We start from the raw sequence: 17,652 nt of genomic DNA on the forward strand, positions 1-17,652 counted from the left end.
CTTCAGTACTTTTTGCAGTACAGTACAGTTAAAGCCTTCTGTGTGGACAGAACTTGGTTACTTGCGGTAAACTTGGATTTATTGCAGAGCTGGATTGAGGAAAACTAATTGTCAGTTGTTAATTGTCAAGTAAATTTTAAAATCCCAGACCCTTTTAAATCTTTCACCTCTTATCATAGATGGGCGATTGTGATTGGCTTGGCGTCACCACAAGGGGCGTGGTCGGCTTGACAGGAAGGCAGGTCGAGGAAAGCACGTGGTCAGTTGCACGTAAGTCTCAAACGTGGGACTCAGTATTTCAGCAGTGTGACAGCCTATTTGATGATAATGAAGTCACTGAGCCACTTAACACACTATAATTGTTGTCTGCTTGCAAATTAATTTGGATTTAATTGCACTGTCTGGCTTTATTTCATGCAATTTAGATTAACTGCATTGTTTACTGAGAATTTTTACCGTGTTAGATTACTTTAGAGTTGATGTATATATTCAACATACCTTCACACCACAGCCACATGTTCGCATTACAGACTAAATAGTGGATATATTACCAGCAAATATCACCTGATTGATTGATTGATTTCATTACACAAACCAATACACACATCAATATATAAGATACACAGATATACAATACACGTAAATGTTATATTTGAAATTGAAAATATAAATAGAGAAGAAAATAGAAATTTGTTTATTTAAGCAAATATACATACAAAAGATAAGTTAACTATTATCGCTTAATCAGCAGAAGATAAAGTTGTCCAAACATCCGCCACTCAGTGCTGGGCCTACCCACGGCCTCTCTGTTTAATCCTATTAAATCAATTAGGTACAACAGCAACAAAAGCAATCATTGATGTAATCATGAGACCGGTGCAGGTCGAGATTAAAGCCGTGATGTCATGCAGGCAAACAGCTGAGCAGCGGCTTTCCTTCCTTGTCCCTGCAAAACGCAGAGTTGAGACAAGGCGACATCAGTCCTGAAGTGGGGAGAAGCTGCCTTCGAGGTGCTCGATGTGAAGCGACAGGCGGCCACTGCAGATAGAAGAGAACAGTAAACCCACTCAGAAGATTAGTGTCCACATGTCCCGGCAGCAGCAACACTGTCCGACTTTGTAAAGCTCTGCAGCTTGTCTCTGGTGCAGGCTTGGTGGTGGTGGTGGTGCTGGGTGGATCGTTCCAGCCGTTCATTCACGTCTTCAGCCTGCATGCACGCTCGGCCGGTCGCTTGCCACAGTAAACGGTCAACAGGGGGCTGCAAACAAAATGCCAGGCGATGGATTCACGATTAAAAGTCGGATCAGGAATTTGCTGCGTTCTCCCTCAACCAAGCACAAGAACAGGAGAGAAAATCTCACCAGCAAGGTATGTTTGATTCAGGCTTTGATTCATGTCTTTTATTTGTAGAGTCAAATCTACCATGGGCATTTGGCATGTACAACTTTATACCCACACATTATACCAACAACTTCACTTTAAATTGCTACAGCAGAGGGATAACTAATAAGGTTTAGTTATAACTAATGGTACTAATGCTTAAGAACTAATTTACTAGTCCATATAGTGATAAGCCATTAACCAGCAATTTACATTTATAACTTTATTACCATGTAGAAAGTGCAAACAGTAGCAAAGGGCATTTATCACAACCTGGCAACCCAAAATTTGTTCTTATTAATATAACTGATCTATTATGACTAATTAAGAATTTATTAACCACTAACAAACTTGTTAGAAAGTGGTATGCAGAAAAAAATATAACCTTTATTAAGACTTATATACATGGGAACTTGAAGCTCACAGCAGCTTCACTGTGTTTCTGGTTGTTTGCCTGATTGTTGTCTCTGTCTGCTCTTTATTGTTTGCTATTATTATCATATATGTGTTAGTAGGACGCTATAGACTCAGGTACATTCATTCATTACTCCAGACTGATGACACTTACCAGCTGCTTTATAAATCCCAAGACAGACAGCATGACTTGCCAAGCCAGCTGTCACATCTTCTGTTTAACTGCAAGATTAAACCTGATCTCTTACATCTCGTTTTACATCCTTTTTTTGTCTAAACCACCCAAAAGAGAAATGATAATAAAGTTTAAAGTATCAGTAAAGTTTCAGTATTTAATCAAGGAGATGTCCACCTGCTGCATGAGAATCTTGTTAGTGTACGATATGCAATTGTTTATCATGGAGTAAATAAATAGGCATTGAACAAATCCAAAGCTTCTGTGCAAACTAACAAACTAACAAATCAATATTGTTTTGGATCCGGCCCCTGTCAGACATGTGGTCACCAACATGACATTCCAGGGAGATAATCCTTTTTTTTTTTGCATCTTAAAAGTGACAGGAGAGTCAGTGTTTTGGAGAATGTTTTCACATGTTGTAATCACAGAATAACAATCGACTTCTGTCTTTGATTCATTGACGAGGGAGCTCGGTTACATCACTGCTGGTTTGAGATCTGCATTTATCTGCCTGTCAATCAGCTCGACTTACACGTCTCACTGGGATGAAATCTTCCAAAAAAAAAAGTGGTTGAGCCAAGGTGTGTCCCTGCTTTGTGTCTCTACAGGTGACTTTGGAGAAAGTTCTGGGCATCACCGCTTCAGGAAACAGTGGTCTGACCTGTGACCCCCGATCTGGACTCGTGGCCTACCCTGCTGGGTAAGGGAAAAAAAAAAGAGAGAGAGAGAGACCATTTATGTATTGTTATCTAAGCATCTGACCTTTGACTTAACACTCCCTGCATGCACGGCTTCCTTATCGTATCTACCTCACACAGGCATTTAGTGTGCAAATTTCTGTGTGTGTGTTTTCTCTGTGCTATCTCAGAGGAACTGAAGAGGAGAGCTCTGTGGGCTTTCTCATCACAGAAGCTCCAAAGCTTTTTATTATCCTCTCCTCAGGGAGGCTTCCTTTGACTCTCAGTGATATGCTGATGTAAAGAGCACTGTGTAGTATTATCATTTCTGCGCAAACCGTGAGACCGGCGATGTTAACTTGCTCAGTGCAGAGTAAAAAATATTATAAAAAGACACGTGTGAGCTGAAGGTTGGAGGATTTACTGTAGATCTACAGTGGTGGAGCTCAGAGGCCTCAGAGCTGCTGCACCAAGCAGAGTTTAAAAAACAAGCACAGTGGGTCCCACGAGGCTGTAACAGAAACGGTGCTCTGAGCCGCTTTTGTGTTGCTCTCAAATCTTCTGACAAAGCTGTATTAATACTAAGAAGGTCAATGGCTGAGGAAAAAAGAGGAGACTTAGAGTTGTTTACATTATTGCTGTGTCAAGGAGTCTATGTTTGCGATTGTGTGTCTGAGAGACAGAAAGCGATGTATGTGTGTGGGCACCTAGGCACAAATGTGGGTGTGTGTCTGGTCCTGGTTGTGATTTCAGCAAGCCTTATACTTCCCAAATTGCGAGCAGTCTGGCAATCCACCTGCTGTCTCGGTTTAAATCTGCACAAGCTGTGGTACCAGGAATGCAGTTTCCTGGCACAGAGCTAAATAACTAGTTTAGTGACAAGTGGATCGTTGATCTTTGTGCTTCCTCTTGCACAGGATCTAAAGAGGAAGTTTTCTTAACAGGAAACAGTGTATTTGAATATGGAAAATGATAATTACATAAAAAGTGGATGAATCACATAGGGTTGGCGAAATAATATAAACACTTCATGTAGCAGCTGTTTTAAAATTCAATAACTGACAGGTTTTAACTTATTTAATCATGTAATATCAATCATCTCATCTAAATCAAATCCTAATTATCTAAGATATTAAATAATTTTACTATTTTTATTGATTGGCTTGGAATTTTGTGTGTTCAAAGCTGAAATTATCTCATTCTACTTTGCTTTAATCATCAAAAATGATTCTAATTGGCATTCAACCTTATGGCCCACCTTTGTAGCAGTATTAGTAATATTGATTAACTTCAGCAGACTTCATAATCAATAAATACATTATTAAATATATCACCAGAGGAGTAAATACATGATTTAGTACAGTGCTATTGTATTTTAGACTTTAATCACCTGAAAACAGGTCACTGAATAAAGTTTAATTACAGATCAGTAAACTTAGGCTTACTTCTGTGCATATTAGCTGTTGGAGTAATGCAATATGAATTCCTGTGTTACATCAGAGTTTAAATGTTTTTAAGGTCACAGAGTATAATCAGTGAGGACTGGTTCTACAAGATACACCACAAGTCTGCACTGCGAAATGAGAATTATTCATTTGTTATCTTGAAAAAAAATGTATTTTCTACAGTGTTTGCATTTCTTGCAAACACCTTGACTAATTATACACAAAAACACTAATTAAACACAAAAACATGAATACAAAAAGTTGGAAAATTAAGACTTTCCACCAATGTTTACACAGAGTTGTAGAGTTTCAAGACCTGTTCAAGTTCAAATATTTATGTGGATTATTGTATTTTTCCCTGTCCTTATATAGGTGCGTGGTAGTCTTACTGAACCCCAAAAAGAACAGACAGCACCACATTATCAACACGTCAAGGTGAGTTGTACACAAACGCAGCCTGCGCGTAAACAGAGCAACATAAAACTGTCAAAACTCCCAGTCAACCAGAACAGGTGTCATACTGAGCTGTCGATCTGATCTGGGTCTCTCTCACTTTCGCAGAAAGACCATCACGGCTCTGTCCTTCTCCCCTGATGGCAAGTACTTGGTCACAGGAGAGGTGAGTCCTCTTACTTGTCAATCAGTCTTATTCTTTGACTCTGCTGGCATTTTGACATAAATTGAATATTTTTCTACATTTCCCTTTGCATCTGATTGTCGCACTGTTCAAACTGCTTATTTCTTTTATTTTAGCCTTCTGCAGGTTAATATTACAGTAGGATAAGCCATCCAATAAATTTGATGTTTGCTGCAGTATTTAGCTAATTAGATCCCTCCAAGCTGCTGTCATTCAGAGTGTAAGCGGGATGAAGACTCCCGCAAAATGGCAGATGTTTTGTGTCCTGTCAGTCAAGCGTCTTGACGCACTGTTGTAGTTACAGCATGTGCCTCAACACAACATGCTATCTTAATCCCCCCCGCCCCGGCCAATCAAAGCCGATGAAAGACTTCTCTGTGTAAGTGGATGAGCGCGCAGTAGTTGCCATGACGGCAGAGACTAAAGTTCAGAAGACCAAATACGCCGAGGACAGGCAGTCTGCTGCCATTTAAAAGAACCCAAATGCCAAATTTTGTAGACTCAAACCATAAAGATTTGAATTTATGAAAAATGAAGCTGTAGCACAGCTATCAGATGTACACATTTACAGGACAACCTTCCACTGCAAATACTGATATTATATTCATCTACCAGAACTACTCTTCTGTTTCCAACCTCTGTGTTTCTATGATCAAAGCTGCAAGCATCACAGATCTGTTAGGGGATTTCCTGTAAGCCTTAAAAGAGGAGAAGAGTTTTAAGATATCCCTGAGTAAATGTTCTGATAAGGCTTATTTACATAAAAGACAGGCTAATATGCATATCTTTTTTTTTTTTTTTTTTATCTCTCTTGGATACTGCTCTGTATTTACTTAAATGTCATCCATTGTCAGTGCCCTTCAGGCTGCCTTTCCTCTCACCTATTAACTCCAACCTTTCGAAGGTCGTCCTAAAATATAAAAAAAAAGACACTGCACAAATAAGCCTGCTGCCCTTTTGATCCCTGAGAGGAGAATAATATGAGTGGGTCGAGGGACAAGTAGCTGCGTACAGTGAGCAGAGGTCAGAGGACAGAGAGGATAATCTCTCAGAGAGCTGGATAGACTGGAGTGAGAGGTCACTACTGTTTGGAGCCTCCTCCAGTGGCTTTAAAGAATGCAGACAAAGAAATGGGCCCCTTGTTTAATGATGATCAACTATTAACTCTCCCTTGCTCCCTCTCCACATCCTTTCCTTTTCACTAGAGCGGTCACCTACCAGCGGTGAGAGTGTGGGACGTGGCAGAACGAAGACAGGTGGCGGAGCTCCAGCAGCACAAATATGGCGTTTCATGCGTGGCTTTCTCCCCCAACAGCAAATACATTGTCAGTGTGGGAAACCAACATGACATGTTGGTCAACGTCTGGGCGTGGAAGGTACTTTGCACTCTAGAGTTTTAGCCCACAGCCAGCTGCTCTGACCACAGCTATAATTTTTCTTTACACGTATTGTCGATTTGTTCTCCTGCAGAAAGATGTTGTTGTTGCAGCCAACAAGGTGTCCAGCAAGGTGACGGGCGTGTCTTTCTCTGAGGACAACTCCTACTTTGTAACTGTGGGGAACAGACATGTCAAGTTCTGGTATCTGGATCACTGCAAGGCCAGCAAGGTATTGAAATAACACAATCTTTTATTACCACTGAAATGGAGAAATGTCTCCCTTTGGGCTTCTCCATAGTGGTCTGGGTTTCTCTGTGCATAAAGGATAAGGCTGGCCGGTCATGTACCGGATCATGAAGAATCCTTTTTCTGCCAAACATTTTTACACAGTGTGGAAATGTTTCATTGCCTTAAAAATGATCCAAGCTAGAAAAAAAGACCACATCATAGTAAACTGGGGTTTGGTTTTGTCACAGTTTCTGTTTCGTTGCTCTTTCTTTGTTCCAGATCTGAGTGTCTTCACATTAGCGAACTTCACGCTGTTGTCTTCACAACTAAACAAGTGCCTGGCATGTGATCGCTGACACTCAGATGAAGAGCTGGAAAATAACTGAATAATCACAAGTTTAATTGTGACAATGATGGATTTTCTTGGTTAGTTTTGAAGCAAATTTTCACAACAACTTGTAACACAGAAAAAAGAAAATCTTCCAGCTACACACAGTGCACACATTCCAGAAAGACCGGATGGAGATGCAATGTGGGCACACAGAGGAATAACTGAGTTCTAAGTGTGAATTTAACCAGTATTCTCTTTTAACCCCCACAGTGAGCTTCATCAGCTAACCCTCATGCCTCTGTGGTTTTTAGGCCAGTGCTCCTGTCCCCCTGCTGGGCCGCTCGGGGCTGCTGGGAGAGCTGAGGAACAACTTTTTCTGTGATGTGGCCTGTGGGCTGGGCTCAAAATCTGACTCCACCTTCTGCATCACCTCCTCTGGTCTGCTGTGTGAGTTTAACAGCAAGAGGGTGCTGGACAAGTGGGTGGACCTACAGGTGAGTGACGGGGGAGGTATCCAGCACCAACAAGGGGGTCAAGACTACAGTATTTGCTGTCATCTGTTCCTTTGAGATTAACATTGACCAGTGTGGTTTAAAACCCAGTTGGCATCAATTGCAGAAAACGCCACTGGTTTTTACGAAACATGCATCGTGTTATCATTAATTTCAGTCATCTAATTTTCCTTTACCAGAATTAAATCTGCAGGACATTTCTGTATCCACTACTTTACTTAATAATACTGATGTTCAGTGTCCAGCTGTGGTGTTTAATCAAATGAAGGTGTGTGGCTCCTGCTCCTGCTCCTGCCTTCTGTCAGAGGATCAAAGAGAGATTAGCAACAAGGACAAGTACAGGATGTGTTCCCCTGTAACCTTTATTATTACTGACAGGCAGAACCTGTGGACTCAGCTAAACTGAATTCTAATGTATGTTATTTGCAGGGATAAATGAATGTGTGTAGGGTTTCACATGAAATATACTTCTGAATGTTTCTGTAGGTAGTTTAGCCACATTTATGTTTAACTTTTCATTATTATGGACAGATTTCCTCACTCTACAAGGATCATCTGTAAATTACAGAGCTGTTGTGTTGTGTACTGTGTTGTAGACGAGTGTGGCCCAGTCTCTGTCTCTGTCTGAGGACATGATCTTCTGCGGCTGCGCTGATGGAACGATTCGAGCCTTCAATCCAGTGGACCTGCACTTTGTCTGCACGCTGCCGCGCCCGCACCCCCTCGGCTCTGACGTCTCGGCCGTTACCGAGGCCAGGTGAGGAAGAGCTCAGGCGTTAACACATCCTTTCCTTGGCAGTGATCCACTGCAGGATCAGACGCTCTCTATTTATAGTGCTTCCTGTCTCAAGCGGCACCATTTCACGGCCTAAAGCACTCCTAAATGTTTCTTATTTCTTAGAAATCGAGAGTTAAAATCTATTACTATTTTCAAGAAAACATAATGTCGCTTTTATTCCCTGGTCTTTAAATATGTATTCCAACCTCTCTTCCATCAGCCACTTGTTTTCCAAGAAAGCAGATGAACGTTACCCAGCTGTCATGGCTGTTACCTATGACCCCATCAGCCACTGGCTCAGCTGTGTGTATAATGACCACAGTCTGTACGTGTGGGATGTGAGACATGTCGGCAGGGTGGGGAAGGTGCACTCTGCCCTGTTCCATGCTGCTTCAGTCTGGGACCTGGAGGTAAACACACAGGAGGAAGTGAGCGACACATGCAGTGTGTTTCAAACCAGCCCCTCAGTAGTTTGGATGTTGGCCATTAGAGTAGGTTACTAATTCGGGGGGATTGATCAATACCAACCCCAGTGCCAGACAAGGGACACTCTGGGCAGTTCATTACCCTACTGAACTTGGGACAAGTTTGGGACACACTAATGGATATTTTTATTATATTTTATTGTTTGAAATCACATTGAATAAGCTACATATTAATGTTATACTATCAGTCACGTGTGTCAAAATTTAGACGACGGTTTTAACTTGCTTGCATACTTTTTGGTCAAAAATTTTTACAGTTCATGATAATGCCCCATTGTGAATGTAAGTGTATATCACAGCATTGTAATTCTTTAAATCCATACCTTCCCATCTTCTCGCAGGTGTTCCCAGATGCTCCTGGGGAAATGGGTAGTGGTCTGTCATCAGGCGCATTTCTTAGTTGCTCAGCTGATAACACCATCAGACTGTGGCACATGGAGGACTGCTCTCAAAGTCACTCTCATTATCAGAACATCCTCAGCAGAGTGAGTTTGGCATCAACATCTGTATGTCCTCATGTCGTACACCAGAAAATGTTGACATTTTGACAAGTGTATATTCTCCCTTTGATGAGTTGTTTCTATATCCATCATTGCTTTGCAGGATCTCCTGAATATAATCTACATAGATGGAAACACTGCTGCATTACTGGATCCAGAATGTGTGACAAATGTGAATGCAGACAAATCAGGGGATGGACAGACAACAGAAAGCAGGATGGGCATCAGGACCATCTGTGTCAGTCCAGACGGCAAACACCTGGCATCTGGAGATCGCAACGGGATCCTGAGGTAGGACATGAAAGCTCACATTTAGATAGTAGTCTATTCAGAGTTTGATTAATAGGACCCCGTGACAATTGCTGCCTTTCAAAAAATTGTGTTTGTGTCTTCTCAAGGGTTCATGACCTCAGCAGCATGGAGGAGATCCTGAAAGTGGAGGCCCACGATGCTGAGATACTGTGTCTCGAGTACAGTAACCCAGGAACAGGTCAGTGTGTGTATGTGTGACTGCACTACTGAACATAGTGACGGCATGCTTGTAGAGTATTCATACATTGGCTGCGTAAGCGATATTTGCTTTAACTGTTTTATTACTGTCAGGTCTGAATCTGCTGGCCACAGCTAGCAGGGACCGTCTGATCCATGTGTTGGATGCTGAGGATGACTACAGTCTGCTGCAGACACTCGACGAGCACTCTTCATCCATAACAGCCGTCCGCTTTGCTGGTGAGCCACTTGAGACACTTTCAACATCTGACAGTTAATCTTTTCTTAATCCTCGCTTTCATCTCCACTCAGTCCCACACAAAGTGTCTCTTTTATTTCGCTTGCAGCACTGCTTGTTTAAATAATAGATGACAACTGTACATGTGTAGTCAGGTGGAGCTTTGTTTGTTGTGAGGAAAGCCTTTTCTTTGTTACGTGCTTTTTTTAATTTCATTTTTTGCACTTTGTTTTTACTCTCAAGTTTTTTAGAAGGATTTATCTGATTCCTACAGGTATTTTTTAAGAATTAAAAAAAAAAAAAGAAATACAAGTTCAAAAAAGTCATTTTGCAATAAATTTCTTTGTTCCTCAGCCAATGACAACAAGGTGAGGATGATCAGCTGTGGGGCAGACAAGAGCATCTATTTCCGCACTGCACACAAGGTGAGACACGTCTGAGCAAGATTCAGTCCCATTCAGTCTCTTGGCACAGGTGGAATCTGTTGCAAGCCATTTGAGGCTAGCTTCTCCTGCAGCTTGTTTTATAATAAGTGTAAAATTCCTGGTTTCCCCTCACTTGCTGCTTAATATTGGTACACAGAGACACTCCAGCAGGATCACAAGATTACACGACACACCAGACAAAATATTTCTTTAACAAAATTATTTGTGGCCATAAAAGACACAGCGAGGAGCTAATCTTGTATCAGCATCCTTTTCTGCTTCCTTGCTTTTGACTAAAATTCTTCATTAAATCCTCCCAACAAGGACTCACTGTGCAGCTTGACGTTAACGCAATCTATTTAGCTTCTGTAAGTGAACACAACTCTACAGCATGTTCCACAAGAGCAGCATTTGGAGTACAAGTTGTATAACGAAAGCAATAAAAGAGGCATCACGCTGCATTCTTCCCTCTAGATTTGCTTCTGGGTTACTGGGACACTTTTCTGTTTGGTCAGACTTGCATAAGTTACAACATTCTTCTTAAACAATTCAGGCCACTGCAGCGACTCAGAACATGAAGCTTTGTCGAGCACAATAAGCAATTGCTTGTTAGTCTTGAGCAAAACTTCTCCTCAGCATCCAGACATTCATGGAGTACTCATTTTAGAAACTTTTTCTGACAGGTCTGTTCTTTCTGCAAAAGCTAAATGAGCATCTTTTGTACTTTCCGTTATCATGCGCTGTGTTTTCAAGGATTTCTGATGAGCCATAATACATTTTCTTTCCTGACCATGTCTGAATGATTGGATGCGTAAACACTGATTTTCTACGGTCTTAACTTCAAAAATGATACGACTTGCTGCATCATTGCCAAGCATATTGATTCCACCAAACTTTAACTGAGGCAAATACTTTGATCTGTCTTTTTTTTTGTAAATGTACCATCTATGTGTATGTACCTATTTTTAACATATACACATTAATATTTTTTCAAACTGATCTCTGCGTGATCAGAACTTGTTTTAATGCCTTCCTTCTCTGCACAGACCTGACAGTGTTTCCCTTTGTTTTGCAGACTGACAGAGGAACAGAGTTCAGGCGTTCACACCATATGGTGAGGAAGACCACACTGTATGACATGTGTGTAGACCCCACTTGCAAGTATGCTGCCGTTGGCTGCCAAGACCGCTGCATCAGGTGAGCGTGTGGGCATGTATATGGGTTTCTGAAGGAGGAGGAGGTTAGGAACTGAAAATGAATCTTAGAAGAAACTTTTTTTTTTTTTCAATTTTTTGAAGTTTCTTTTTCTCCTGACTGCAGGATTTTTAACATCAGCAGTGGCAAACAGAAGAAACTCTACAAAGGATCACTGAGTGAAGATGGCAGTCTGCTCAGGGTAACATTTTCTCCACCATCCACACTCCTCCACTATTCTCCTCCTATATATATATATACAGTTCATAAACAAGAGAACGCTTTTGTACTTGGTCTGGCAGGTACAGATCGATCCTTCAGGTCAATATGTGGCCACAAGCTGCTCCGATAAAAACATCAGCATCTTTGACTTCTACACTGGGGAGTGTGTCGCCACAATGTTTGGACACTCTGGTAACGCAACACACGCCTACGCCTCACATACACATACTTCATGTAGCCAAAACAGCAGTGAGCAAGGAGGGAATATTATGTATCACCTAACATTGCTAGGGACAATAATATAACTCCACATCTGCGGAATCTGAAATAATATAACAATAATTTAACAGGCCACCGTCTTTGTTTTGCAGAGATTGTCACTGGGATGAAGTTTACCAACGACTGCAAGCATCTGATTTCTGTGTCAGGTGACAGGTGAGAGACAGTATTGTGTGGGTAGTTGTACCAGAAAGTCCAGCATTTAAATGATCATTATAATGCCATAGTATTAAATATTAATTATATATTTAAAAATAGAACTATAATAACAATGAGATAGATAAATATGAACAATGTCAGTGCTACACCCCCTGCACTAAAATAACATTTGGATCGAAAGCATAATGGGAGCAGCACCCTCACTGAAATCATCTTCAGCCTCTGCTGCAAGAGGAAATGAGTGGAGAAATGTGTTTGCAGACAGTTTCCTCAATAGTCAAGCTGAAATGAAATGCTGAATTTTTAATGCCTGAGTGCTTTTATCTCCTAGCTGTGTCTTTGTGTGGCGACTGGCTCCAGAGCTAACAATTAGCATGAGAGAGAGGCTCTGCCAACTCCGACAAAACCCAAACGCACCACCGAGCAAGACCTCCAGTCTCAGGTGACGACACAAGACCTTTCACTGATTAGATTCATCCCATAAACGTAGTGCTGATCATATAGAAGCTGCTTGAAGAAAATGTCCCCCACTTCACACTTAAAAAGTGCTCATCGTTTTCTATGACTCTCTGTTTGTGTTACTCCAGGCGGGAGGTGTACAGCACCCCTACTCTGGGTGGTTTGTCGTCAGACAGTGACCACGAGCATGAGGGGGAAGACGGATCAGAGAACGCTGACCCCAATGACCCCGAAGACAGAGTCACCAATACTTCCTCTGACAGCAGCCATGGAGAGGAGGACACGGGTACTGTCTGATTGTGAACTAAATGAGAATACAAACAGACTCTTATCCAGATGTTTACCAAGGGAATTAGAAGGCTGTAGTACTGAGTAGAGGACTGTCCTCCAGCAACCGTGTTTGTGAGCATCTGCCCCACTGAAGAGTCCTTGACATTTCGCCTCTCTGTGGAGAGCAGCAGAATTTGAAAAATCCATTTTTAATTATTGTGCTCTTTCATACGACAGGAGGCTCAGATGAAGGACAGGACTGGGAACTGACAAAGGTATGTGGTTATATTTGAAGTAAAAAAAAAAAAAAGAAAATCAGTTTTATCAGTTTAAATAAACTAACAACCACTGGATGGATTTGTGCAGACCATTGTCTTTACATAATGATCATTTTTGCACTTAGTTTTTTCCATAAATGAATTGGACAAATTTAAATTCCAATGTTAATCATAAAACATGTGCTTCATCGCAATAAGCAAGGTGGAAAAGTGTAAATAGTCTTTATTTTATGTTTCCAAGGGCCAGTTTTGCTTGAATGTGTGTCCACTGCAATAGTTTTCTTTTGTGTGCGTGTGTGTGTGTGTGTGTATTTAATTATACTTTCATGTTAATCACATTCATGGGAAGACAAATTAAACTACTGAGATAAAAATACCAACAACCTAACGATACATGTCTTCCCTTGATTCGGTTCCTGCTAAATGTTTAATAGTTTTTATTAACAGTACATAATATTCAGTACCATTAATTTAAGTATATAAATTGGACAACTGATGAACAGAACATTTGCTGCTCCTGTCTACTATCTCTTTCATTTTTTTATCAGTGCTTTAGAAGGACCAAAGTGGCTTAAACATCTCCACTCCACCACACATGAGATTAAATCCTCTGTGATGTACCGGGGGAGGCAATACCCTGCTGAGTCTTAAAAGTGATTTGAAACTCATTCTGAAATAAGTTAGGGGACCAGAAAGTACATCGCACAGCCCCATCTGGAGGAACATTGTCTCTTTTAATACTTGTCAACTTTAATTTCCAGAGCTGCTGTATGATATTTTTCATTCATGTCGTTTATAATTAAAAAAATCAACCATCATTTACAGCATGGAGTCATCAGCCAGGTCTCCCCTGACTCTGCTAAGCGTCCTCGGAGGCGTTGGTCTCATCGTATGGGATCTCTGGAGCTGATGGTTAAATCCATGCTGGACTTGAGGCAGCTGGAGACCTTTGCTCACAAGAAAAACCCCAACTGCCCCCCTCATGACAGAGAGAGACAGAGCACATCCAGCCTCCAGGAGCCTGTGGTATGTATAGATGTACAGGACGTCTCACTGAGAGACAGAGGGAGCTGTCCACATGGATCCATGCACTGCTACACTAAGTCACCTATGCTCATTTTTTGCAGCAGCATTTGGAGGAGAGAGCCAAGAGGCATCGGCCCTGGTCACACGCTGACTGGCTGTCCTCACACCCATCCAAGGGCATCAAGGGGACTGATGGAGCTGTGCCTTACTCCGAGGAGAAAGAGGACGACACAAGTCTACGGGGCAGGTAAATCCCTGGCTGCTGCACAGGCTTTCATCATCACAGTGGCTGCGAAAGAGAACAAAAGTGCCTTTCAGTTCTTGGTTTAATGTTTCCCTCTCCACCCCTTCCCTCATTGTGTTCCACCTCTCTGTGTTTTCATACGTCAGTGATTACACTGTGAAGGAGCAGCGCTGCAGAATGCAAGGACGAGGGATCCGCAGTGAGAGCCAGGACAGCCGCAGCCCGGACAGTGCTTGCTCCCTGGGCTACGACAGCAGGGAGTCCAGCCCGGATTATGTCCTCCATGGTGAGGGCAACAACAAAATGGACAAGAAAGACAGTTTAGGCATTGTATAGCTGAGATGTATTTAATTAAATGATTTACCTTTGCTAAAATAAAAAACACAATGGCACAAAAAATGAGGGTTGGTATTTAAAGCCACTTCTTCTTGCGTACAATGAGAAAATTTTGACTTTAGCATCCCCTGGTGGCAGCATCAGAAAAAACACTGTGGCTGACAGCAGTACATCCAGCTTCCCCTACCTACACTGTACAAATTTCACCAGGATCATAACATTTTTATTACAAAGTCTAATGCCTCAAAATAATTTAAGGTATTTTTTTACATTTATTAATTAAAGATGCCTAAATAATACAGCATTTCAACACATAGCAGCTTTCAGTGATGGATTTTGTTGCTACAGCCTCAAGGCAGAGCAATAGCAGCGTAAGCTTTGGATAAAAACACTAAAGAATTTTAAACAGATATCTAAGTCACATTTGTTTGCTGCATTTCGGTCCTTTTATCTGTCTCCATTTCTGTTTCAACCGATAAATGTCTTTTTAAAGTGTGTCAAGTGCAGGATTTAAAATGAAAGGATAAAATGTACATGAAAGCCATATCTCTTCAACATACAGTGAAGCTGATACCCGCTGAGAGGGATTTGAGCGCACAGAGGCTTGGATTTTTTTCTGTTTCAGACCTGATAGAAATATGTCAGATAATACTACCACATAAGCCTCGGTGCTCTGACTGGTTATTTGTTCAGGATTATGTAGTACTTACCTGTTCTATGTGCTAGATGTATCAAGGTCAAGAGGTGTTGGAAGGGTTTTTTTTTCTGTCAGCTGTACTTTTTCTTTCTTTTGCTTTCAGATTCTGCAGATGTGGAGTCCCTGAGCCAGGACAGCTCTGATGAGGAGAATGAAGAGAGGGAGGACGAGGAGCACAAGGCAGATGTGACAAGTATGGACGAGGCTCTGAGGACAGTGACTGATACCGCTGTCCGCAGTCAAGAAGATTTCCTCAGGCAGAACTTTGAGATGCTGGCAGAGAGCTGCAGCACAGGTAAGACAGGGCAAACACACACTTTTAAATACAGACACACACACACACACACACACAGTATTGATTAGTCTGGTGGTTTCTCTTGTACTTTCAGTTTCTCTGTGTCTCTGGGTGTTTATCTTCTCACTTTGCCATTGTCTCCATTTTCCTTTTTGTTTTTTCTTTCTAATGCGTGATGTCTGTCCACAGCTGAACAGAGCAGCGTCCCAAGGCTCAGTATGTCTTCACGCTTCCTGGCCAGAGGACATAATAACAGGTACTGCCGACCGCTTCAGACCAGTGTGGACTCAGAGCTATAATTGCAAACCCATGTGGACTCACGCACACTGCTCTGCTAAACCATCTGTGTACCTTCTCCATCCAACCAAGCTGTCAGATTAAAATGACTTTGTTAAGTCTCTTAACAATTTTATGTGTAAGAATATTGTTTGTTTTATCCCTGGATGCCCTGGAAGTTTTCACCTTTATGTTTATAAACAGGACACTGTGAAAGAACACAGGGTTGATAAAGTGTATTCACAGCAAGACATTAAACTATAAAATGTTGTATGTTAAGGAATTATTCAGTATTTTCTGGAAATTTGCTTATTTATGTTCCTGCTGAGAGTCAGATGAGAAAATCGATACCACTCTTATGTCTGTGCAGTGCGGTCAATGTGAAGCTACAGCCAGCAGCCAGCTTGCTTAGTTTGGCTTAAAGACTGGAAACATGGACAAACAGCTAGCCTGGCTCTGTTCGAACATAACAAAATCCGCCTAATAGCACTAGCTTACTAATGAAGTCTCCGGGTGGTTGCCTGGCAACTGCTCCTGGCCGAGAAATAGTCCAATACATAAACACCAGTAAAGGAGCCAGCTATCGTTTTTACACTTAGGTTTTTGGGCTTGTAAAACAAACAAGTTGTAATGTGTTAACTAGTGAGCTTTAGAGATGCTGGTATGAAGATTTTGTTAGCAGAGCCAGGCTAGCTGTTTCTGCTTGTTTCCAGTTTAAGTGCTACATATCCCCTTGCTGACTCCAGCAGTCCGACTGTTCCTTTAATTTGACAGATTTATTTTCAGAATATACATTAAAGTACCACTGTTACATTTATACAGTAAATATGTAACTGGCTACAACCAGCCGCCATTTAGCTGAAGCACAAAGATGGGTAACAGCACAGCTCTGCCCAAAGTTTAACGTTATATTTTGTAAAAAACATGCTGTGGTTCGTGGAGGTTAAAGTGCTGGACTGTTTCCTGGTCAAGCACAGTAGGTAGCCAGGCCAGCTATTTCCTTTTTCCAGTGTTTGTACTGAGGCTGGCCGGCAGCTGGATGTAGCTTCATATATAGCATACAGACGTGAGACATCCATCATCTTTTCCAATTCTCTGAAAGAAAGCAAATTAGTGTCTTTATCAGACTGTTAATAATCCTTTACCGTACTTTAGGGGATTGTGTGTTTTACTCATCTACTTCAACATTGTAATGACTTCTCTGTTTGTAGGGGGGTGCCTGTGTTTGCCAAAGTTCATGGAAAAGAACAAGGCAGCCACTCGCCTAAGCCCCCAGTGTCAAAAGTACGGCCCTTGATGGAAGATGACCAGAGCAGAAACATGGAAGACAAGACCCCTGTGTCCCCTGGCAGGACTGAAGGGCCAAAGTAAGAAGGAAACACAGACTAGGAGCTGCAAGGCGTTTATTTTTAGACAAGGGCTGCTTTGGTGGGCTTGGATTAATGAATCATAAATGCAAAAGTTCAAAAAGCACAAAAGGTACTCTGTTTGTATAAATAAATGATTATAAAACATTATTAAATCCACAGAGCAAGAACACAAGTGACATTTCTAAGGTTAGAGAAGGTTATAATGTTTACACAACTGCCAGCCTGTTGGGTTTTTTTTTTCACAATCACGTTGTTTACTTTCTGTAAACAATAGCAGGGTGAACTCTCATCTAAATCAATTATGCACAAGCAAATATGAGAAATGACTAAAGAAGAAATGGGCGGCATGAATCAACACCGCTGATATTTAATTTGGCTTGTTTTTGCCATTTTGTGACGACTGATCAATGAGTCTGAAGTGATCCTTAACCTGAGGTGTTGCATCTCAGCA

At 41.5% G+C, this 17,652-nt stretch overlaps 1 protein-coding gene across 1 annotated transcript in view; it reads left to right on the forward strand.

Moving 5' to 3' along the window:
• The first annotated feature begins 1,259 nt into the window (after window positions 1-1,259).
• The window catches only part of LOC121199531 (mitogen-activated protein kinase-binding protein 1-like), a 21,468-nt gene continuing 5,075 nt past the window's right edge, over window positions 1,260-17,652 (forward strand). Inside the window, exons 1-28 of the mRNA XM_041064306.1 lie at window positions 1,260-1,368; window positions 2,581-2,672; window positions 4,467-4,529; window positions 4,656-4,713; window positions 5,937-6,107; window positions 6,202-6,339; window positions 6,981-7,163; window positions 7,778-7,938; window positions 8,180-8,369; window positions 8,786-8,929; window positions 9,048-9,235; window positions 9,343-9,434; window positions 9,548-9,673; window positions 10,026-10,096; window positions 11,172-11,293; window positions 11,417-11,492; window positions 11,593-11,704; window positions 11,884-11,947; window positions 12,282-12,392; window positions 12,538-12,695; window positions 12,917-12,954; window positions 13,783-13,983; window positions 14,085-14,230; window positions 14,374-14,513; window positions 15,364-15,555; window positions 15,745-15,811; window positions 17,043-17,198; window positions 17,651-17,652. The exon at window positions 17,651-17,652 is cut by the window's right edge and continues 168 nt beyond it. Coding sequence (XP_040920240.1) covers window positions 1,270-1,368; window positions 2,581-2,672; window positions 4,467-4,529; window positions 4,656-4,713; window positions 5,937-6,107; window positions 6,202-6,339; window positions 6,981-7,163; window positions 7,778-7,938; window positions 8,180-8,369; window positions 8,786-8,929; window positions 9,048-9,235; window positions 9,343-9,434; window positions 9,548-9,673; window positions 10,026-10,096; window positions 11,172-11,293; window positions 11,417-11,492; window positions 11,593-11,704; window positions 11,884-11,947; window positions 12,282-12,392; window positions 12,538-12,695; window positions 12,917-12,954; window positions 13,783-13,983; window positions 14,085-14,230; window positions 14,374-14,513; window positions 15,364-15,555; window positions 15,745-15,811; window positions 17,043-17,198; window positions 17,651-17,652 — 3,361 coding nt within the window. The 5' untranslated portion in view covers window positions 1,260-1,269. The remainder of the gene's footprint in view (window positions 1,369-2,580; window positions 2,673-4,466; window positions 4,530-4,655; window positions 4,714-5,936; window positions 6,108-6,201; window positions 6,340-6,980; window positions 7,164-7,777; window positions 7,939-8,179; window positions 8,370-8,785; window positions 8,930-9,047; window positions 9,236-9,342; window positions 9,435-9,547; window positions 9,674-10,025; window positions 10,097-11,171; window positions 11,294-11,416; window positions 11,493-11,592; window positions 11,705-11,883; window positions 11,948-12,281; window positions 12,393-12,537; window positions 12,696-12,916; window positions 12,955-13,782; window positions 13,984-14,084; window positions 14,231-14,373; window positions 14,514-15,363; window positions 15,556-15,744; window positions 15,812-17,042; window positions 17,199-17,650) is intronic.

The sequence above is a fragment of the Toxotes jaculatrix genome, chromosome 19 (genome assembly GCF_017976425.1).
Source record: "Toxotes jaculatrix isolate fToxJac2 chromosome 19, fToxJac2.pri, whole genome shotgun sequence".
Taxonomy (NCBI): Eukaryota; Metazoa; Chordata; class Actinopteri; family Toxotidae; genus Toxotes; species Toxotes jaculatrix.